Source organism: Rhea pennata, chromosome 4, assembly GCF_028389875.1.
Source record: "Rhea pennata isolate bPtePen1 chromosome 4, bPtePen1.pri, whole genome shotgun sequence".
In the NCBI taxonomy this organism is placed as follows: domain Eukaryota; kingdom Metazoa; phylum Chordata; class Aves; order Rheiformes; family Rheidae; genus Rhea; species Rhea pennata.
In genome coordinates this window covers 61,325,146-61,349,049 of record NC_084666.1, presented here as the reverse complement: position 1 = coordinate 61,349,049, position 23,904 = coordinate 61,325,146, and the positions used below count along the sequence as shown (strand labels likewise).

The following is a 23,904-nucleotide window of genomic DNA, read 5'->3' as shown; positions in this document are numbered from 1 at the left end:
TTTAATGAAGGCAAATCTGAAGTCTAATCAAAGGAAGAAAATGTTAATGTATAAGTATCTTGAAGAAACATGTCATCCTCTGGCTTTAGATTTATTTCCTTTTTTTCTTTAAGGACAGTTGACAATTCTTCATAATACTCCTGATATTCAGGAGCATAAAACAATTGCATTGGGTGTTGGTCCTTTTCATTTATTCTGGCGAGTGATTTATTCTGAGTGTTTATTACCGTACTATGACTGAAAGTTAGTGTGAAGAGCGCCTATGCTCTGCTCTTGATTAGCTGCCTTCAAGCTGAGCACAGCCCGTGTAATTCTCCTGTCCGCTTTTAAGTCCCGTTTGGCTACCCTCACTCACTGGTAGGTATTAAGTGCTTTTAGGGATGAGCATTCAAATATGCAGGTGTCAGCTGCTCTCTATCTTAATGAAAATATCTAGTGTCTTTGAAGAGTATTTCTCTCCTGACAGCTTCTGAGGTGTGGGACTGAGGGCTGAGTTGAACTTGCATTATCGCATGTAGGTGTTCAGTGTCGTCATCAAGAAAAACAATCTCACTTTTTTTCCCCGTTGGCAAAATAGGAATTGTGCTTGAAGTCAATGGATTTACAAAATGCTGCTACATATTGTAGGATTGCCCTCATTTGTGCCAAATACGACCTTTCAAGTGCTCTAATTCTGGGTAGCCAAGGGATGATAATACGAGGCTTTATCCTAGATATTCCTGCCAAAGGTGGAGCCTTGGGCCTAGTTCAGTGTAAGGTCAATGCCGTATTTCTCAGTTAAAGAAAATGTCGCTTAACAGGCTTTTCTCTAATAAAGTGTCATATGTTTAATACGTCTATGGTTTGTCAGGTACTATGCATTTATTTTCCTCTCCCTGTGGAAAATGCTTACACTGAAAGGATTGTGTAATGCATTTTGAAATCTGTTTTTTTGTTCTGTTTTTTTTTCAGTATCAGTTCTGAGTAGTGAAAATAGCACAAGTTACAGACTTCTAGGGAAGCAAGTTGTATCATCTCTTCAATACTGATATGCTGCATTACAAGAAAATCAAATTCTGTAGATTGTTCATCATCGCGTTGACAGATTTTCATATTACATAGCACAAAATATTTTACTATTTACAAAGCACTATTTCTATTAAAGACTGCTGTCTAATGGAGTGGAGGTAGGAAATGGTGCTGTGGTACTGTAGTCTTATGGAAGCGCAGCTGTAATTCCATGTGGCTTTTGGTGGCATGCACATAACCTAACTTGTGGAAGACACATCTTAGGGCTAAGTATTGCATCTTCCTCTTCACTAAGACATGACGTGCTTTTAGCCTGTATTAGGTAAGGAGATCAAAGTACAGCACAGGATTCTTGCACCTGGCAAACTGGTAGGTCATGACTAGCCCTTAGGCTTCGGTTACTTTTGATTCCTGTTGCTGTTAGAAATATTAACCGTATATAAGTTTCACAATCTTATGCCTCCATTTGTGGTGTTGTAATATCATTATTGTTGACAGAAGCTGTAACTTAATACCGTGGGAAGGTTTATAGCATGAGGATATCAATAATTTTTTTTCCAATTTAATTGTTTTTCTTGACTATTTTATTGAAAAACCTGTTTTAAAAATGAACAGTTCTTTTATCGTCTGCTGGTATCTTCCACTTATGTGGAGCCCTGTTGAATATAATTGAGCATGGCTTGTTTGTAACACTTGTGAATTTTATGTCAAATTTATAGCTTTTTTTTTTCACTTGTGTAACTATCAAGCATAGTTTAAAATGTGAGCTCCACAGATTGGCCGTAAGTCAGATGATTAGTGGGGTCCTGTTCTACTGCATCATTTAAACTAGAGCTTCTGGGAAGCCAGTGGCGCTCTGTGGAATTGTGTGGTTTTCTAGAAAATCTCCAAAGAAGGTGAACACCTAAATTAGAGAGGTGACTTATGCCTTAAAGTCTCAGATAGGTCAGACCCTTGTGCTAAAAGGCTAACAAATAACAGATACTGAAACAAAGCAATACTGGACTTCACGGCTTCGTTTTTCTTAAGATCGGAGTCACTGTTCATTTTTTTTTCTCAGTGCTTACATAGTTTAAAAAATTGGAGCTCAAGAATTGAGTTTCCCATGGTGTAGTAATACTCCCCCCCAACTTTCTTGGAGAGGGAATATGGTTGCTTATTATTTCAGCTATTGCTGTTTTCATTGAAGGAGATATTCTGTGCTGATCTACAAGACACTATTTGAGGCAACTTAACTGAAAAATCTGAATTCCATGTCAGACAATAATGCAGTAAGATGAAAACTTCAATTGCAAGTATACTATTCTTGCAGAAAGTAAATTTCCTCCCTCCCTCCCTCCCTCCTCCCCCAGAGTGATACCTTTGTAAAACTGAGCATTGTGCCTGGTAACTGGGAAGCTTCCCTGTGTACGTTGCAGGGCGCTGCTTCAGCGCATGGATAGGTTGGTGTTGTGGAGACTTCAATCAGTTCTGTGGTTCTGTTCTTTATTACCTGCCCAGGGAAACTGTAAGATCTTATTAGCTGATGCATCTTAATGCAGCGGGGCTTTGTCATGAGAGAACCCCCCCCCCCTTCCGTGTCTTAGCCTGAATGAACTATATCTTGTACATAAATGCGTGCATACATGTGCACATGTGCATACAAAGTACTGCTGGCAGTGCTTAAAACTGTCAGAATTCTCTGTGACAGCCAGTAATGTATGCGGTGTCCAAAACTTCCTGAAGACGAGTATGGAGGGAGCTTCAGATACAGCAAAATAATTTTTCACATAATAAACATGATTAAAATAGACTATATACCTCATGGTAATTCTCTAACTTTTCTTAGACTCCATTGGTGCAAGCTTATACATGTTTTGGAGTTAAGCTTCTTGCAAAGCTGGACTGGGAGAAAATTGGAGCATCTTTCAAAAAGCAAAATTTCGTATCGTAGCAATACGAATACAAGGTGCTTTGCTAGTGCACTGGTAATTCACACACCATTTAAAAAAAGAAGTCCCAAACGATGTTTTAAGGAGGGATATAAGACTATACTGTAAGAGGATAACAAAGATTATGAGCAGTAACATTGTCTGTTTCCATTGTGCTTATTTATGAAGGATACTGCAGCAGACTCGTTTCCATGAGGGCTTAGTTTGGCACAGGGAAGGAGCGGGTCACGTGGTTTGGCTTCATTTCTCCATGCCTTAAGAGGGTCAGAGTGACTGAAGAGCGCTCAGACATGCCCTCTCCCTGTTTCTGATAAACTTTACTCTTCCCTGGCTTGTACAGTGTTTTACAGGCTATACTTGCAAAAATGTGAAGAAAATTCTTGTTCTCCCTTTTATGGCCAGAAGCCTACTACAGCCATGAATTGTCTGTGTTTAGGTCTCCACTATTATCTTACTCATGCTTGAGTATGCTCAGGTGCTGGTTTAAGAAAGTTTAGAATCAAGTGCTTGTATAATACTTCAGTGGAAGTTAGCAATGCACACATGAACATCTTAACTCTTTTTCACTTGTTCTCATGTATGAAGTAAAATTTTTGAAAGCTCAATATGGTTAAGTTGGTTCTTGTTTGGTAGTGTCTTCCTGCCAGATCTCAACTTTTCCTTCGCCATGTGTCTGGTCAGTCTTAAAAAAAAGTTGTTTGTCTTTTTAAACAAATGCTTATGTTCTTAATACTCATTGGCTTATAAAAAACAAAAAATAAATAAATAAAATGGCAAAAAATAGCATCCTTAAACCAGACCAGAAAGGTACAGTTTGAAAGCTGTAGGCAGTGATCACACGAGAGCTTGGAGAAGAAATGCTCTTAACTGTGTTAACAGTGGTGTGAACTACAGCTATCACTGCAGTGAAAACAAACCACAATCACAACTGGCATATTACAAGCTCCAATAGAGACAGCAAGGACTGAATTATCTACGGCAGCAAGTCTTATATTCTGTTTGGAAAGGAAAGTTAGATTCCCGGCGTATTGTTTGTGCCTGATGTGTGAATAAATAGAGGAGTTTAGCCTTTGGGTCTCTGAACCTAGCATCTTTCAGGAATGCTTAATTCATCCAATATATTAAAATGAACATACTGCAATTGTACTTCTAAATATAATCTAAAACCTGGCAGGATCTAGCTCTAAGGGCTGACTTTCAGTTCTTATTAGATTGCATATATAACACAGATGTGATGTGCCATAGAAGAACTGTATCTTCTATGCAGGTTACCAACTTTATCGTGAGTTTTTCTGCCATATAGTACCAGTGCTCTATCTGTATCTGTTGGAAGAAGTCTCGTCTGCCTTTTAAAACTGGAGGGGAGGGGAAAAAGACATATTTTAGTTAACACCAAGAACTGCCAAATTCATTCTGAAGCTGAGTGGCTGCTATCCTGTTCCCTGTGACTACTACAAAGAAAACTGAGAGATGGGGAGAAGTGATTAGCTCTCATGGGACACACTTAGTGATGGTACATGGTAACTTTTCTTTATACTCCTAGGTAGCGTACAAATCTGTTGTCTGTTGATGTAATGCTTTTATTTCTCGTTTCAGCTATGAAGCCGTACACTCCAGCTCTCATTCTCCTGTGGAGCGCTGTTGGGATAGCGAGGGCTGCCAAAATCGTTGTTGTGCCGCCAATTATGTTTGAAAGCCATCTTTATATTTTCAAGACTCTGGCCTCAGCCTTGCATGACCAAGGTCACCAGACAGTGTTTCTCCTCTCTGAGGGCAGAGATATTCCTCCATCTAATCACTATAGACTTCAGCGTTACCCAGGAATCTTTAACAGCAGCACCTCGGATGATTTTCTCCAGTCCAAAATGAGGAGTATTTTCTCTGGGAGACTGACAGCCCTGGAACTGTTTGATATCCTGGATCACTATTCCAAGAACTGTGACATGATTGTTGGCAACCAAAACCTCATGCGTGTCCTGAAACAGGAAAAATTTGACCTGCTCCTGGTAGATCCTAATGAGATGTGTGGATTTGTGATAGCTCACCTTTTAGGGGTTAAATATGCTGTCTTTTCAACTGGCCTTTGGTATCCAGCAGAAGTAGGTGCTCCAGCTCCCCTGTCTTATGTTCCAGAATTTAACTCGCTACTCACAGATCACATGAACCTGTTTGAGAGGATTAAAAATACTGTTGTTTATATTATTTCAAGATTTGGAGTCAATTTTTTGGTTCTGCCAAAATATGAAAGGATAATGCAGAAATACAAGGTTCTGCCAGAACGGTCCATGTATGACTTGGTTCATGGATCCAGCCTGTGGATGCTTTGTACTGATGTAGCACTAGAGTTTCCAAGACCCACGCTACCAAATGTTGTTTATGTGGGAGGAATCCTAACCAAACCGGCCAGCCCTCTGCCAGAAGTAAGGTTTGCTGAGCTTTACAGTAACTTCTATATAGTATGTGGGTCACTCTGTGTGATGAGTGGTCGTTTTTAAGCAGTGAATTTCAAATGGGGTCTGATGTCTTGACATCTTAAAACTTATTTTGTTGTTGCGTTGTGAAATATACACTCAAAGTAACTGGAAGTAGGCTTTCTGGGGGAGGAGGATGCAGGAGAGAAAGTTATTAGGCACAAACTTGGCAAGCAGTCTCTGTTTGCAGTGGATATTCTTGTTTTGAATTTAGTGTTTAGTGATACAGCAGATAAATGGCAGTGCCTGCTACCTTGAAAATCACAGCTGTAATTTCTAACTAAGTGTGAATTAATGTGGAGGAAAAAAAATAGCCAACAGACAAATACTACTTAAACATAAAAAAGCCCATTAGTAGGTTATACTGCCTTTAATCTCATGATATTAGCGTTTTTAAGGAGTTTATTTCCTTTGGTTGGATAGGTAAAAATGTTCTTACAACTAAGCACGGAGAAACGGTGAAGATGAACAGATGGGAGATGATGTGAGTCAACATAAATGACACCAGTACTTTTTTTGATATAAGTTTTTACAGTGCCTTGAAATACAATAAAACTGAACTTCAGATGGAAATAGTGATAGTGACTGGATTGAGTCCAGAAATCCTGGCTGCAGAGACCTCAGGGTTAATGATTAAATTTTATTACTTTAATGCACCATGTGCTTTTGAAACCTGGTATCTAAGAATGCCTCTGTTCAGCAATACAATGATGAGTGACAGGCAGAACAAAATTTTACAGAAAATCACATCATTTATGCTTTTATATGTACATAAACAAATAGATCTTGAATTGGGAATGATTAATAATAGACTCTTCTGGCTGGGTGCTAAATAGGTAGACAGATTTGTAGTGCTCAACAGTTTTCTTCTAAAAACGTCTCATTCAGCCTTCTGCTTTTTTCATAAAAACTATTTTTTAATCTGTTTTTCCCTCAGAGTTGATCTTGGAAGGCTGTATTTTTTCTTTAGACTGGCGGTGGTGTTTGACCTAGCAGTATCTTTTTCTACCAACTCAGAAAACATCAAACAATTCAGTATTTCGGGTTGTATGATTTAGAGTGCTGTACAAAATTCCCTTACCTCTCTGCTGTTTTTCCCCTCTCTCAACTTTAAATACATTTGAGCTGAGTGGAAGCAGACACTTGCATAGCATTCTGAACATACTGGGTATTAGATAGGATAATATGCTAGTGTTTGATATATTGCCCCAGAAACTCAGAAGTAGCCGGACTTCCTCTGGCCTTAGCCTAAACTGGGTGGTTACATAGGTAGCTCGTGTTGTACAGGAAAGTGAATTCGCTAGCAGCAATTTGGAGTAAATCTGGCTCCTGGAGATTCTTCCTTGGAGCCCTTTTTCTCAAGGTCTCACTGCTTCTTGAGGATAATCTTAAGCCTCCTTTTGGGGCACACAAAGATGTGGGTAATGACAGAAGGAGAATACAAATTCTATTAGTGATTATTCCTAGAGAACGAGTCTAGAATAAGGACATTATATTTTACGTGATCTTCTTTTCATGGTTTCCAGTCATAGGTAGCCTGTTGATTGAATTAGATTACCATTTTTTCCTCTAACAGATTTCCCTGGCATAAATTAATGTGTTTGTGTTTAGAAAGTACCTTAACTAGTAGGGATACTGCCTGAGAAAGCAGTCTAAATGTAGCCCTATGCTATTTAAAGTTCAGCTCTATTTTCTCTAGGAAGATCTTATTGACTTGATTGAGTTTCAGCTGCTCATTTTTCAAGTTGTTATTATTTTCTAAGAAGAAAAATACATCCTTGTTGCACAACAAATTCAGGTGCTATGTCCATATTTTCTTATTTGATCTCTCTAGATTATTTCTTCAGGGTAAAAAAAAAAAATTACTTGTCCCCCAAAGAAACAGGTATTTTCTTCCCTATAAAATAGGGTGGAAGAAAATGAAAGGAGCTGTATTCTTTGTGTTTTGCTATAGGGATTTTTTGAACCTTTTGAGATTGTATTTGTGTGTGCTTTCAAAATTTACTTGAGAACCACGAATGCTAACCTGCTGTGAAGTTGTATGATATGAGAAAATGGAATTGTAAGTAAAATATTTAATGTAACCAGACTCAGTTGCACAGTGACCTTGAAATAGATTTATAGATAGAGTACATGCTGGCAGATACTTATTACGCTGAAAAAAAACCTGATGCTGTTTGTGAACTGGGACTTCATTTACTTTCTCTTCACTTTTATTGGGCAATTCATTCTTACAGTGTTCAAAGCATAAGGTTTGAATGAATGCAAAAGAGAGAAAGTGAGTGTATTCATCTTTTAAGATAGAGCTTGTCCGTTTCTACATTGTTATGCCTTATTCCACTTCCTGTGGAAGGTCTGTATTACAGGTAAATTACTGGGCAAGCAATTTGCTGTTAACTGAGCACTTAGATAAAATTCGTAACTGTCGCTACACTCTGGCAGATTAAAACTGGGTGGCTGGTGCTGTTACAGTTTTCAGCTGTCACCCTGTCCCTAAAAGAGGAGCCTTCACTAAATTATTTTCTGCAGGTTTTTGGCTGGTGTGTTGAGGTAAATCAGACGTGGTGTTGGCTCGCATTTGTGTACTGGGCTGAAAAATACGATATTTTGGGAACTGTCTCGTCGGTGGAGCAGATGCTGCCGCCCAGCGAGGACGGCGTTCGCTCGGAAAGAGGGGCACGCGGCTGGTGATGCTAACTCCAGAAGGCAAATTTAATTTATTACCGCGAGCTGTTTAGATCTCTTGTGTTCTCAAAAACTGCTTGTACACAGGCCTAGTCCGTTTATTCCGGTTGAGAAATTTCAGGGAAAAAAAAATCCTGTTGGTCTGTGCGAACCTCAGGGAAGAGGTCGTTTTTCTGTAACGGTGGTGGTTTTGGGGAGAGAGTTCCTTTTGAGGAGAAGGGGGGAAAAAGGGAATTATGGTTCTGTTTGGACTTCATGAAGTTATAAAACAGTCAGAAAGCCCTGGTTTTCAGCTAATAAGTAACCTCTTAAAAAGGAAAGGAATGAAGTAGAAATCAAACAGTTGTAGTTAGGGAGAAATTGAGGTCAGGACTGCTAAACTGTCCCGAAGTCACAATTTTTAATTTTACTGGGTTTAGTAGTTCTGTTTGGTAGTTGCTCCGAACCTGCACCTGTGTTTTCCTTTACACATTTACACCCCTTCTTTAAGGAAGAATACGGCTTTCAAAATAGCATATAGCAGGGAGCACTGAACAGCCATGTCATGGAACAGTGAAAAAGACAAAGGAAGCTGTTATTTTTTGCTTTGCTGTTAGTGTTTCGATTTGGGGGCAGTAGAAGGGTTTTGATTTAAAGCCCTCAGTCATCCGCGCTTAACTGCATGCTGCCTTGGTCTGTATTTTCAGCGCGTGTAAACTAGATTTCTTTGGCAGGAAGCCAAACTGGAAGCTCATAGATGTAAGGGTCCGTGCCAGTGCTTGGCCTTTCAGACCCGGGGTGTTGAGTTTGGGCGACCCGACTGATTCCGGTCCAGAGCAAAACCTCTGGGGCGCGCCTAGCGTAGGCGTAGGGCCGTTCACGCTGCTGGTGCGCTTGTTCGGGTGGAGGTGGCCTGTAGTCCCCGCGGAAACAGCGGGCTGCCGTGCTTCTCGCGTGTGGCACGCGACGGGGGTGGATTTCGCCGGGGCACGTCTCGGCCGCGGTACGGAGTTCGGCGCCGGCGCTGTGGCCGATTAGCTCGCGTCGCGGGCACGGTTTTTGGCTTGTGTTGTGCTCCAGGGCGATTGCGGCTACAGTAAACAGCACCTGGCTGCAGTCCGCGACCAGCAGGCGCACCTCCGGAGCGTAACGCGTCCGGCCGGCCCGGACAGCGCCGCGCTCTGCTGCCTCGTCCTGCCCGCTTCCCCGCGAGGGCAGCGCCCTGCGGGAGGTCTGCGCGCGGCGCAGCGTCCCTTGGCACGGCCGCGGCGCTCCGCGTGCTGGGGAGCGGGAGCCAGGGCGCGGCGAGGAGAGCCGCAGGGCTTTTGGAGGTCGCCGTGTCCCGCGCTGCCCGCGGGGCCGGGAGCCTGTTCCCGCTCGGCGTAGGCAGCGCAGGTTTAGTCTTCCCTTTCCCGGCTAGGTGATTTGCCGGTAGGTAGCTGAAGCTCCTGCCGGTAACAAATGTCTTCCTGCGTTCTTCTAATCTTTGCTGCAGATCCCATCGTTTTCTGCAGACTGATCAAGCTGAATATAACCTCTGTATTCTTGTTCGTTATTACAGAGTGGTTAATCATCACGGAGCAGTGTATGTAAGATGCACCCTAGGGCTGGAAGTTGTCCTTTGTGAAAAATAGTGTGCTGTTTTCAGCAGTTAAAGTATGTGAATTTAGAAGGCAGTTCTTTCTTAAGCACTGTCGTCTGAATGGCAGTGTCAATACCCCTCAGAGAATTGGTTTTCAAGACGAGTTACTCCCGTAGTGTTACGTTTCCTGCCATGGGGGCTCGGTTTCCCCGGTGGAGGTGGTGGTCTCTGCACTGCTGTGCGAAAGTCTGCACGACGGCAGCCCTGGGCCGGTCCGGCTGCGGCTCGTATCAGCCTCAGCGCGCGGGACTCTAATTTAGAGCAGCTTGTGCTCAACGAGGAGAGAGTTAATGTGGCTGCCGCTATCACCCAGGAGTAAATAAGAACTTTATTCGTGTGGGACAGAGTCCAGGGTTTATGCTGATAACTCCGAAGTAGTGTGTTTTGAAAATAAATAAGATAGCGATATTGTACTACGAGGTTTGGTGGGTTTTTTGTTTGTGTGTTTTGTGTTTTTTGATTCGTTTTTTTTTTTCTTTTTAGCGTTTTAAAAGAAGTATATTGAGGACAATATGAGTAAAAGGCTCCTTTTACAGGTCAGAACTAAAGAAAGACCCCAGCTATCAAGTCTTTAAGGTTATCACTGGCTTAAACTATTAAGTATATGGTATTACCTGATAGTATTTTCCAGATAACTAATGATGATGACAACTGAGAAAGGAAGGGGCTTCTGTGCCTCCTTTTTATTTTCATGATTATTTATTATTGTCTATATTCTGCTCCTTTAGATGGATCCTATAAAGCTGAGTGAAACTGACTTTCAAACTAATGCACATTTTAAGAGACAAGGGGGGAACCTGTTCTGTGGCATTGATATCTTGTGACTAGATTGGTATGTTAGTTAGGCATTAATCAGTATGATAAGATATGTCCTTGAATAAGTGTAGAAACTTAGGCTTACGGATAGGTATTTTAAGCACCGGTGTCTAGAAATACCCAGTTTATAGTGGGAGGGGGCAGAGGGAGCTTAGCTACAGGAAAAGGAACTAACCAGTATTTCATAATACATATTTAGATCAAATAATTGATTATATACCTGCATTTAAACATTGATGCTGCAGTTTGGATACAGTGGTACGTGAGATGATCTTTGCTAGTATTAGGAAAAAAAAAACCACACTGAAACTAAAATCAGGTATGATCTGTAATTTGCAAGTTAAGCATTTCTTTCTTCATAGCCACACAGATTAGAGTAACTGTAAAGTTCTCCTTCTCTTCAGAGTTTGTGCTGTTTTTGCTGATCCTGAGGAGCTGCTTTTTTTTGGATTGAATACCATCTCTTCTCTATGAAGGAAGAAACAAATGACTTTTTTCTTTTTTTAAAAAGAAAACATTTCTATCTGATTAAAAGAACTAAATTTACATTACGAAGGAGGATATCCGTGTTTGAGAAGTACAAGCAATCCCTTCAGCTGTAGTTGACATCAAATAGTAATTATAATAACTTGTTCCCTCTTACTTGTAGATCTGTCAAATCTTGTCATTATGTAGATCCAGATCTATGTAATAAATTGGTGGCTTTGAAAGACTGTCAGTGAAAAATTTTATTTTCTGAGGCTTGCTGACAGTTGCCTGTTTAGTAGTCTGGTATTAGCTGATACTGATACTTATCTATCTTTAAAATGAGGTGGAAGAATAAGGAGACATTTGTTTCTTAAATCAGATAGTCTCTTTCACTGAAATTTAAGGGCCTTTCTTACATGCCCTTGAAGGCTGTAGATTTTTGCATGTTACACAGCACCATCATCTTGATTCTTTAAGACTGAGGGAATAGTTCTTAGAGCTACTCTTCACAGTAAATTTCTAGAGATACGAAGCAACTGTAGAGCAGTTCTAAAGTGCATGTGACTTTTATCAGCTAGGAAGGCAAAAAGTCTTGGAAGGATAAGGGGAGAGATTATGGGACATTGCATAAATTCTGTGCTTTATCATATGAGCATGTATTTTGGCCCTGAAATGTATTTTCACATAAAAATTCCTTACCACTGACCATTGATCTTTTGCAAGTGAGTGCTGTCTAAGCTCTTCAGATACCCACGGTCGTAAAACAATCACCTTTTCCCTGTCATAATATTCAGTCTCAAATGTTCTAGCATTGCCAAATTGATGGAGCATGCCTGTTTGGGCTATACTGCTGCATTTTAGATGCTGGAAGATACATGACTCAGCACCTACTTACATAGAGCAAGACGTGGGGAGAAGGAGGTCTGTTTAGCCTCTCTAGCGAAGCTTGGTCAGGAAGGAAGGTCCTCCAAGTACGTAGGCCTAACCTAAGGTGACATTTAGTGTGCTTATGGACAAACGCCAGTCCTCTTCCGAAAGTCAGGAACTGGAGTTGCGTCTCCTAATCTTCAGCAATCTTGTACTGTCCAGCCAAAAGTAAGTTCACTTGATTCATAGATAGGAGTATAAGGTGATCTATTGGGGGCAGGTTTAGCTCAGTCGGTTCAAGTGTGGTGCTGCTAATGCCAAGGATGCGGGTTCAATCCCTGTACGGGGCTATGCTGAGGGTTGGACTAGATGATCTCCAGAGGTCCCTTCCAACCTTACCATTCTATGATTCTAGGATTATTTCTTTAGCACAAATGATTGTACGTGTTGTGAATAGAAAAATGCAAGTTCCAAATCTGATGTTGTGTGGGTCAAATTCCTCAGAGTCAAACTGATAACAACCTGTTTGGGTACTTACTCATGTTATTGATTTGCTTTAGAGGACATCCACTGTTTACAGCAGTGAAGCATCTGCAGAAGGGTCACCTAGAAGAGCTCAGTGACTCCCGAGAAAGGACAGGAGAGAGGGACGAAGGAAGGGGAGAGGACTCTGTCATGAGCAGTTTTATCACACTGAATTTAGAAGCTTAAATAGTACATAACATTTTTCAGTGATGTGGTTTCAAGCATCTTTTATCTGATTTTTTAAAGAGTGCTGAGAAAATTAGAATTTCACCTTCTTTGCTTTTTTAATGAGTGACATGCATCTATCTTCCAAGTAATGCACTTCTCATTAAAACCTTGCCTTCAAGGAAATTATAGTTTAGGGGAGCCAATTCGTATTTGGCTAAAACTTGGCATATGACAATTTTTAAGTGCCCAGGTTCTGTTTATTTACTTTATAAATGTCTTGAAATAGTTAAATCTTTCTTCTAGCCAGGCTGAGCAATCCTGACAGTGAATTTGTCAACCTCCCTTCATCAGGGAAATATGAACCAGAATGGTGAATAGTTTTCTTTGTGGAGACTCTCCAAATTATCTTGCTTAGGAAGTGCTTATCCTGCTACTGGCTAACTTTGGAGGAGGATAGAACATTGATTTGTACATTACCCATATTTCAGTTATCAACTTAGTGATCGTTCCACTACTAAGGAATCCTTATTTTGTTTTAGATCACAGCAGTATTTTGAACAGACATTATTGTAAAAGGTATTTTCCTGGTGTTTTGTTTGTTTGTTTGTTTATTTATTTACTCTGGAGTAGAACAGTGTAAAACACAGCGTGGAGGTAGTGTGGTTGAGATTTTTCCTGTGATACACCTTCATACCTGAATGTTAAATGTTCTCTGCTGTTTTACTGTCAGGTCATGTAGTTCAGTGGCATCTCCCAGAATTTTCTTAGGATACACGCAGGCTGCCGGGCACTGGGCAGACCTCCCTGTGCCAGGATCCACCACCCAAGGGAGGAGATGAACCCCAAGGAGAGAGGAAAAGTTGCTTAACCAGAGGGAAGATATTGGAAGAACAAGAAATGGAGAACTTCCATTAGTAAATTAAAGCAGGGGGTTAGAATTAGATCTCTCACCAGACCCATAGAACATGGATGTTGTGCCCAGACCTGTCTAAGTTAGTGTATAACTTGGCTTTATGGAAGGGCTGTATGACAGTATCTGCAACTTTAAAATTCAGCTTTTTTCCAGTTCTGCTTTTCTTGATGTTGCCGTAGGGTGACATGCGACTATTAGTTGTACAGGTTTTCTACTATATAGGCAGCTAGTGAAACAGGAAGACTGTCAAAAGTTCAGTTTGCATTTACATTTAATAGTCCCAAACCTTTCCGTGTATGCTTGCAAGTTATCTGACAAGGCTTCCTGCTTAGGGTTGGTGGTGTTTTTTTGTTTTTATTTTTTTAGAGAATATTGCCTCTGTTGTAATGCTTACAAGTTCTTTTAAATGAATACTGGATTTGAGGATACCTTTATTGTACCTGTTACTATATCAGTATGCAGTGATTTTAATAAGCGCTTTTGAAGGGCAAGCTTTGTATTTTCAGCTCCCGTCTTTTCCCTTGAAAAGCAAGCCTGCTCTCCTAGTGTGTTTGCCAAAGGTCCAATTAGTAATGGATTTCTAACGAAGAGCACTGCATCAGGGAAGTACTTGCACAGCAGTTCCCTGGTTGACCTCTAGTTTTAAGATGCACTTGGAGGTTTTACTGGATCTCTCTGTAATTCTATAGACAGCCGAGATACAGGAGACGAGGCAAAGGCTTGTGGTACTGTGTTTCTTACCTGTGTTTTGACTCTGAATTTTATTCTCCTTTTGGGTTGGCTGGACTTTAAAACCTTATTTAGGTATTGGATGTTAAATGGGGAAAGGTGATAAAGGTCAGGGACAATAAAATTCTAGACATTAAAATACTTTTACACTTTGAAAACATTTCTAGTGCTTTTTTTTTTTTTTTTGAGGCACATACATGGTGTATATGCTAGATAATTGAATGGTGAGAGACATAGGGAAGTGCTAAATCTGTTTTTCAGTAAAACTGACCTATTCCTGATATTAAAAAAACTCCATTTTATCACCAATAGCATTATTAAGTAAAATGTGACAATAGTACACTTAATACTGTTTGGAGACCTATTTGAGAATAATCTTATCAAATCTTAACATTTTGTGTTTCACAACTGTGAGCGCTAGTATAACTTAGGTGGTGTTAACCACAAAGAAAATAGAAAAATTCAGTCTGATGCTATAACTTGAATATGCTTTTTTTTTCTTTTTTTTGTCAGAGGCATTACTTTTGGAATTGTCTTATTCTATGTCCTATTGATAGAATAGCTACAAAACGTGGAAAAAAGTGTGTATTAAGTTGTAGGGATTTTTTTGTATATGATAGCTGTCGTTGGTAGAATGACATTACTGATATAATTGATATAACAATCTTAATGCCATGTGGTGCAGCCAGCATCAGTATCTCGAGAGAAGCCAGGATTCGATGCTTTTTGAGCGTTCAAAGGACAGCTGGGGGCAGGCAGCCCGTTTGTTGATGCGGGAAGGGGGGAGCTGTCCTTTGCCCCTCGCGCTTGCATCCTCGCTCTGGGGTTTCACCTCCGTTGCCCGTTACAGCAAATAAGCTGAGCCACAAACGAACAGCAAGTCGTTACGAACGTCACTGTGCCTGAAACGCTGGTGTTTCTTTGGGCTCGCAGTAGACCCGGGGTAGCCTGTGACGCATTATTTTCTGACTTTCAGATTATGCGCTGGCAGCCTGTTTGTTCAGTGATAGGTGTGCAGGTAACCCCTCTGGCCTTGAGCCGGGTTACAGACACCTAGAAGGTCAGGATCCAATCCAGCTACTAATCTGCTTTAACTGCCTGTGCAGCAGCAACATTTTTGAATAAAATTTGAAATGAGGGTAAAAATGTATTGCTAATACAGTGTTTTTTTAAATACTTCATCTGAGAAAAGTACTGTTTAGATGATACCAGAAAGATCAGGACATTTAAGAAATACTGTTTGATTATGTTTCTGTTCTTTTATCAGTGAGTATCTAGTTTCTAAAAATCCCTTTTTTTCGCTTTTGAAATTGGATCTGGTCTTGTCTACTCTAAGCAGGTTCCTGTAGTAGAAGTTGCACAGTGTATCTGTGTCTTCCATTGGAGAACGCTGGTCTGCAACCATATTCAAAGAAGAGACATTTGTGCTCTTATACATTTGAATATAGCAGCTGAACAGGGGACGCTTCGGATATTAAACCCGGTAATGTTTGTATTTGTGCACTTTGTTTATCTGAAGCAAAGCTCAGTATTAGGCACCACTCGTTACTGCCAGCTGGGCCCTCACTCTATAGTCACAGCTGTGCATTTAGCATCTCGGCCTGCTAAGAATAGCTAATTAGAAAACCAAACAGAACAAAGCTCACACAGTGGTGGCAGCACAATAGCATTCTTGTCTGAAAATGATAAAAAAGATTTTTTTTTCCCCTCCCCTGCCTCTAGTAGAAGATAGATCAATAAGTGCTTATTCTTCCCTGTGCAAGCAGAGGGAGAACCTTAGCTAAAGACTAGTACATACTCAAAAGCCTTCACTCTTCAGTAGCTCAGTGTCATATAGAAATCATTACTCATAGATAACTCAGAAAAGAGAACAAAGCAAGGTCGTAATAGCTGCTCCTGTACAAAGCTCTGTCTGCAATAAATTTTACTAACATTGAAAAAGAAGCCGCCTGCTTAGGCAGTCTTTGAACAGCATAAATGACAAATGCAAGAAAGTGTTTCAAAAACAAATGTATAACTTCTGAAAGAGGTGAAGATGGCCACAAAGCCAAAAGACCACAAGAAAGCTTCCTCCTAAAAGAAGGAAGGGAACAGTAGCAGACTGACTCTGCCTCTGCCTGGTCCGTCCAAATGCCATACAGCTCTGTAAAACCCGTAAGTGTGTGTAATTACTACTTTTAAAGCTTTCAGAAAGCACATCTGATATGGAATGCGTTTAAAGATGAATTAGTACCTCTTCTGAGACTTGTTATTCTGGAATCAGTTAGTCAAAGTAAGTAACTAGTCATCTGAATCAACAAGTAGGAAACTTCAAATGAAAGTTTTAGTCATTTTATTTTTCTCTATTTTGCCCAAAGCATTTGCATTTGCATGGAAGTTAATGTGAAAACAAGTAAAGGCCTGACAGGGTTTAGCACCATATCAAAACTTGGAGTGTGCTCTTACACCCTTTTGCATGCTCAAGTGTGAAATGCTTTGATACAGTTTTCTCATTTAACTCAAATGAAAATGATGGATAATGAGTTTGTGTTTAGTTGATGGTCATGTTTCATTGTGGATACGTGTGAAGCTGCATGCAGTTGAAAACCAAAATTGGTTTAGAAGTGCAGAAATGGAATGACTTAAAGTTGTTTTGTTATTAAAATAAACCTCAATTTGTACTGAAAAGATGAGGAGAAGAAGAAGAAAGAAGATCAAATTCTGCTTTATACTTAATTGCTGTGAGTGTTAACTATAGTAAATGACTTGATAGGCTTTCTGTTCTGCATATGGGCTAATTTCATCCCAGGTAATACTGTGTCTGCAAGTTCCCTCACCTCCTCTGTGGAGGGATGGGCGTAGTTAAGAAGAGGTGAAGTGTCTAATGGTGGGTACTCTGATTTATCCTTTGGATGGACCTCTATACTGCCTGAGAAAGCCTGGAGGAAATAGCATCACTAACTCATGTGATCCTTTTGAATACCACTCCAATCCCAAGATTTTTCAGCTATATTTCAGTGTCCTAAACGTTTCTGGAAAATGTCAATATGCATCTAAGCATCAGCTTGTTTTTAATGTGACTTTACCCCAAAATATATATATATGTAAATCTTTACTCTTTCCTGTTTCCCAACAGTGGGACTGAGTGTCAGCTAGAAGGATTGGCAGCTTTAAGAAATGTTCGAGTTTGTTTTATTGTGCTGGTTCAAACCAGATTCAACTAAAAGTTTCATTAAGTGCCTGATCCAAACTTTCAGAATTTCAATTCAGTTTCAGCTGTTTCCTTTGAAAATCTTCCTCTCCAGATTTTCATGGTTTGGGGAGAGTTTAATTGCTTGGTTTTTGATTCCTAGTTTGGAAGAAGGAAGACAAGATCTGTTTCTAAGGTTCTGCTCAGTCTACCGGGCAACCTCAGTGGAGAAAAGGCAGTCTGCAGTTGCTGACTGTGCCAGGTGCTGAATTGAGGCAAGAGTCTTCCAAGTCAACAGAAACTGAAAATGCCTTTTTTTTTTTTTCCAAATATAAGTAAGTGCTCTGCTATAGTGATAGAAAAAGGTGAATATTTAAAGAATATTTAAAGGAGAAGCTTTCTTTAAGACATAAATGTAGAGTTTGAATTGAGTGGAAGAATCAAAGGTGTTTCCGTTTTGTACCTGTGCTCAGTTGAGGTTTGGAGAAAGTCTGAAGAAGGCTCAGTAATGTAGCTCTCTATATTGCAATCCTCCCTCATACATACACCTTTATGATAGGTTTAGGCCTAAAAAAAATTTTCAAATATTAGGCATTCTTTTTGTGCATTAGAAAATCTGATTTTTCTTCCAAAAAGTCACTTCAGTAATGATATTGCATTGTAACTATTTGGATCTTAAAACCACGATGTATAGAACTCCTCCTTTGCCAAGATGCTTACAAAGAGCTTGCAGCACTGAGTTAGCTTGCTGGGGTGGCTGACCTGTCAGCCAGTGGCAGCTTAGTCTTTCCTTGCACTTTCTTTTTCTGTTTGTAGCAGTTACGTGACCATTTGCAGTGTACATTCAAACTTGGCCAGGAATTGCAGAGGCTTTTGTGTATTTATTTTTTATTTTTATTTTTATTTGTTACAAAGTGCAAAATACTAAGACTTACAAAAATCAAACTTTAAAGTGTCAGGGATGTGATTCTCTAAACAAGGTTTCCAGGCACGCAGCTGGCTTAAGTTAAAGGAGCTACGTGTGTTGGAAATGTCTAAATTGATATGGAACAACTTTTGAAAGGTTCACACTAGTATTTTCCTGGGTTAAAACACCACTTATATGATTTATTATCTAGCATGGTGAATTTACAGAACAACAAGGACAGAACATCATTTAAACAGGGCAAAAGGAAGTAAATTCTCATGCTGGAAGTGAGGAGCTGTAAAACGCTGCCTGAACAGGCAGCACACCGTTTTTGACAGTGGTGGCTCTAATGATTCATTCTGACTCAGTGCCGTTCCCTATCATGCCTAATTACATCAGGAAGATGACGTTGCCGAGGTCAAAAGTCCAAGGGGATTAAAAAGAAAAAAAAATATATTCATACGGAAGAGGTCTAGGTATCTATGAAACTTTCGGTGTGTAGTTTTGGAGTGGTGATTTCATTTGTTTCCTAGTACAAGTCACAGGAATTTGTGTGGCTCTGTAACTGATAAGGTGACTCAGTGTACACCCTCTTTCTTTCTCCAGCTGTGCTCAGGAAAGCTGGTTTCTCTGGTTTCTTTCTGTTGCAGAAGACCCCTTGAGATGGACACTTGGAGTGTCGGGGCTGATGTGCTCCAAGCAAATCAAAGGGCAGAAAGGTGACTGGAGTGCCTGGATATGCTGGGTTTCTTCCTACTAACCTTGTATCACAGTTCTTGCGAAGTATTGAAAAAGTAAATATTAGCATCATGTGTGCAAGAATTCAAGTGAAATTTCTAAAAGTTGCTCGACATAGCCATAGTAATAATTCTGATTAAGTCTTTTCACGTGCCAAGGTCATAGTCCCCTTTCTATCTATTCCAACTTTCCCCTATATGCCTTTTATAGGCCATATCAGTAAGAGGGAAGGGACGGGGAAATACTGTTCCTTGTACCATGGCCCAGCTAATGGTCCCAGGACATTCATACATATTTTGTAACCAAAGGGCAGCTGATGCCAGTCATTTGAATTCAGTTTTGTTAGATTTTTAATTTAGAAAATGTATATAGAACTCCTTCTCATGACAGCTTTTCTAAGAAGTCAAATGAATCTGAGAGGACCAACAGGCTCTTCAAGGTCACTATCTCAATAGGTTTTACCCGACTCTCATGTTTTCTTTAGTATTGCGTGGTGATGAGCTGGTCTGTGCTTGTGCAGCTCGGAGCATGGCAAACCTCCTTTTCCACCTGCCTCCTGCTTGTGCAGAGCCGTCCGCGGCAGTGGGACGGGCTCCTCCTGAGGTCAGCGAGCAGCTTTCCGCTGAAATCCGTAGCGCTGCATCCCGCTCTGGGAGCCCGTGGCAGCGTACGCGCGTGTGCCCGTGCTTGGGAAGTGAGGCCGGAGGGGGAGCCCTCGCGGTGTCCGGCGCGGCGCTCCGTCCGCTCCCTGCGGCCCGGCGGAGGTGGCAGGCGTCCGCTCTGTTTGATCCTGACTGCGTGAATGCGCCTCGCTTGCCTGGGTTTCGAGCTCCCCGGCGGAAAGACTGCGTTTTCCTGGTTTGCGCCCCTGTTAGGCATGCGTTCTCCCGAGCCAGGGGCACAGCTTCAAACGGAAGGGTTGCAGAGGTCTGGCCGCAAAATAAAGCGTAATAACACGGGGCAGGTTGCTGTGCCCAGCAGTAGGATGAAAATGCTTTTGTGGGGCAAGCCTAATGCCGTGGTAAATAGTAAAGTTGTAGATACTTAATAGTTATTCGTTCATATTTTGCATGCCGTGAGAAAATCGGCTCAGAAGGCTACAGTCGTAGCAAAATCCTAGGAAATAAATTGCAGTCCCCTACTGAAAGGGAATGCAGGCTGAACAGGGACTCAGACAAGTAAGTTGCAGATGACTTCAGCTCTCAGAATATGAATTGAATAAATTTATTTTGTGACAGATTGATCTTTTAGGGCGTGATACTGGGCTGCTTTTTGGAATGACTTACACTGAAGGCTGCAAAAGGCTATTTTCTAGTTAGCTTTAAACAACAGATGGGAAGGAGTTCAAGATGTAACTAGCTGAATCGCTCTGTAAAGTGACTATAACATAATTATGTTTGCGGTGTGCATTCAGTTCTCAACTGACGTTCAAGGACAAACTTCAGATAACTTAAAAACAGTTGGACTCTCTTATGTGAGAAGCATGGCCAGTAATAAATGACTCAGTACGGGAGCAGGTCAGAGATGCTCCGCACCTCTGCCCACGTGCACAGAAAAAAAGTAGGAAAGAAAAACAAGTGGAAAAGAGCGAAGCAAACGGAAAAAATTAAGCGTGCGTGTGTGAATTTAGAGAAAATGGAAGTCCCTGTTTCGCTGTATAACGGGAGAGCCATGCCCAATTCCCAGGCGAATGTACAAGCCTTTGGTCCGCGTGTTGGTTTCTGTGGTAGCTTTCGTGGTTTTGTGCTCTGCTGTGAGAGTGCCGCATTGCTCTGTTATGTCTGGCCTCCTATTTATTACCAGAACAAGAGGCACGTTGTGAACAGCGCGCTTTACTTTCCTTTTACTGACTTCCTATTGCTGTACTGGTGTTGAGCTGGCCTACATTTTGCTTTGGTGAAGTTAAAATCAAACCGTACCTTGGAAGAGATAAGATGTTCTTTGGCAGGCTGCTGTATCTGTATGCCAGTGGTGGTATTTTATAATTTTTGCTGTTAGCAGTTAGATTGAAATTCTATTTGCAAGGCATGTTTGCAAAAGGTACCTTGGACCTTCTGATTTTTGCTTTCTCCCCCCCCCTTTTTTTTTTGTTTTTTTGTCCCCACCCCCCCCCCCCCCCGAAGCCAAATGACATTGTTCTCCTATTGAGATGTGTTTAGCTAGCAACTCTGTTCTGTGTAATATGCTAAGCTAGTTTTTCTTCTGGCTCTGCAGGGCTCTGCCATCTCGGTGCTCTTGAGGTAGTTTTATCTGCTGGCTTGCGTTTTCATCAGTTATATAAACTGTGTTGCAACAAAGTCAACCAAGGGTTCAGATTTTGCTGTCTCTTTAGTAACATAACAATTAATTGCCTGAGGCGTTAACTGTGAACAAACCCAAGGCAGTGAGTTTTTAGGGCAGTGAAATTCTGGCCCCCCAAAGGCCCAGGACATGACTTCATTTGGGTCTGGTGGGAACCCAGTTGCTGCTATGTCACTGCTGTCCTTATTTTGTTCTAATAGCCATATCCTTCTCTAGATAGATTTCATACACATTTTTGGGGGATATATTTCAGGATCTGCTTTGTTGTCAGAAGTTTTATGACTAGCATTTCTGGATAATTAGATCTGAAATATGGTAGTTCAGGTTGAAATCCACATACTAGCCAAAGGAAGGGACTGTTTTTGTTTTTTTTTTTTTCCTTTTTTTTTTTTTCTTTTTTCCGTTCATTAAGGAGGTGTTCCGTAACAAAACGCGCAGGTGACGGATTTTGGAGGGTGCTGCAGAAGGGTGGCAGTAACTGAGAGCTGCTGCTGGCTCCAGCGACTGCACGCTGGCGCGGTGCCTCAGCCGGCGGCAGTGACATTGTCACAGCGCTATTAATCTCCAGCAGTACGCATGCGGCAAGAGCACGCCTAGCAGTTGTGAGGATGTCTGTGCATAACTTTATTATTTTTTTTTTTTTTTTAACTAACAAACATTTTGTCCTGTAAGTAGCCGTTAGATGTTACGGCACTGCTGCTCCTTGTGGGTCCCAAACTGTGGCTGGATGCCCCCAGTTTGAAGAGGCTTGGGCCCATTTGGCTCAGACTGCCTCGCTTGCTTGTTGACACGTGCAGTTTCCGCAGTGCCCCCTTCACCAGGAAGGGCGTTTGGAGGATGCGCTTGGCTGCACCCACTCCTTGCCATCTTGCAGCGAGGTGGGTGACCATGTCAAGCCGCTTCTGAACCGCTGTGCGGGCAGGTGTCACGGTGTGCCCCGTGCCCTCCTCAGCCAGGAGCCTTGCTCCGAGGGGGCTGTGATTTGTGCCCGTTTTCCTGCGGTTCCCGTCTGGGGAAGCAGAGATGGAGCACAGCAGCGTCTCCTCCCTTTACAGAGGTGAGCTTGAGGCCAAGACCCCCACCTAGATTTAGCCGTGTAGCAATGTTCCTGCTTCCCCAGCTCGTAACCTGATCGGACACCTAATCGTAGCATCCCTTTTTTGGGTGAACTGAGTTAACGCCTTTTCCTGTTGAGAGCCCCCAGGCAGCACATAGCAGCAGGAGCAGCAGCAAGCAGGGGGGCTGGTGAAGCGGCTGTGCTGCAGCTGCCCCACAGCTGCAATCGGGCTGCCGGATAGGAAGGAGGCAGAGTGTGTGCTGCTGCAAAAGCTGCTGCCTCCTACCGCTCGTCTCGCTGCACAGCTCCCCTTTACGCCTCCTAGACCTGCGTCGTTCTGCATTCAGGTAACTCTAAGGACCTAATGCAGTCAGAGCAATGCGATACTGCGAGCTTCTGCTTTCTCCGCTGCCTTGCTTGCCCAAGTTGAGGTAGTCCTTGTATCAAGGAGGGTCTGCAGAAAATTGCATTCCAAGAGATTTGATTTCAGAAGAGTCACAGTAGAAGGACAGGTGTAAGGAAAAAGGGGAGTAATATAAGAACTCTCAGTGCATTTATTGTATACTCTTCGTGGTATTATTTACTTAAATAACAAAATGTAAGGGCTTTGACCTTATTTGCTGGTCTCTCCTTCAGAGAGAGGCTCCAGTGAAATTAGTTTTGCTTTTGACTTGAATGGTATTGTGAGTGCAAGAATTGCATCAGGGACTGCAGAGATTTTTAATTTGTTTCTGGGTAGTACTGCTTAATGTAATACTGGTAACATGCCTTGGAAGATGCATGTGACTGCCTAAACAAGGTGAAGTGTATAAATCAAAAAAGAGGGGCATCAGCCCCTAACAAACTTGCCATGTAGATTATTGTTCACTGTTCCTTGAAATCCTGGAACACTGGAAACGGGAGATGTTTTTTGAAAGCCCTGACTTCTTTCAAGTTCAGCTATTTTTATATAAGTTAAATAAAAACACTTTTATGAACTACTCTCGTGAATGTCTGGGTCATTGTACTCAGTAATTTCCCAAATTGTTACAACTTTTGAATCTTGACTTGTTAAGTAATGTAGGAACCAACAAATGTTTCTGCAAAGTAATGCTTATTTAGTCTGCTTCTGTGACTTGCCTATGCTTCTAGATGCTTCTCAGTATAAATTTTCATTTTAACAGGATCTCCAAACATGGGTGAATGGTGCTAATGAAAATGGCTTTGTCCTCGTCTCATTTGGAGCTGGAGTGAAATATCTGTCTGAAGATATAGCAAATAAGTTAGCGCATGCCTTGGCAAGACTGCCTCAGAGAGTTATTTGGAGGTAAGTGCAATGGTAGAAGTACTTGGGCGGGGGGAATTTGACACACGCTCATTTTCTGTTGTACCACTATGATTTAGAGTGCCATTGAATGCAGAGTCTGCAGTTCAAATAGTCTGGGTGGCACAGGAGATCTAACTGTTCTGAAATACACTCGTGGAATTATTGCAGTCCCCTAGTAATGTGGAGGAGCTGTGACTTTTTTTTTTTTGGTCTTTTTTTGGTCA

The 23,904-nt window shown here is 41.4% G+C and overlaps 1 protein-coding gene across 1 annotated transcript in view; it reads left to right on the top strand.

The window, feature by feature from the left end:
- The window catches only part of UGT8 (UDP glycosyltransferase 8), a 47,321-nt gene that overhangs the window by 14,796 nt on the left and 8,621 nt on the right, over positions 1-23,904 (top strand). Inside the window, exons 2-3 of the mRNA XM_062574829.1 lie at positions 4,536-5,359; positions 23,538-23,680. Coding sequence (XP_062430813.1) covers positions 4,538-5,359; positions 23,538-23,680 — 965 coding nt within the window. The 5' untranslated portion in view covers positions 4,536-4,537. The remainder of the gene's footprint in view (positions 1-4,535; positions 5,360-23,537; positions 23,681-23,904) is intronic.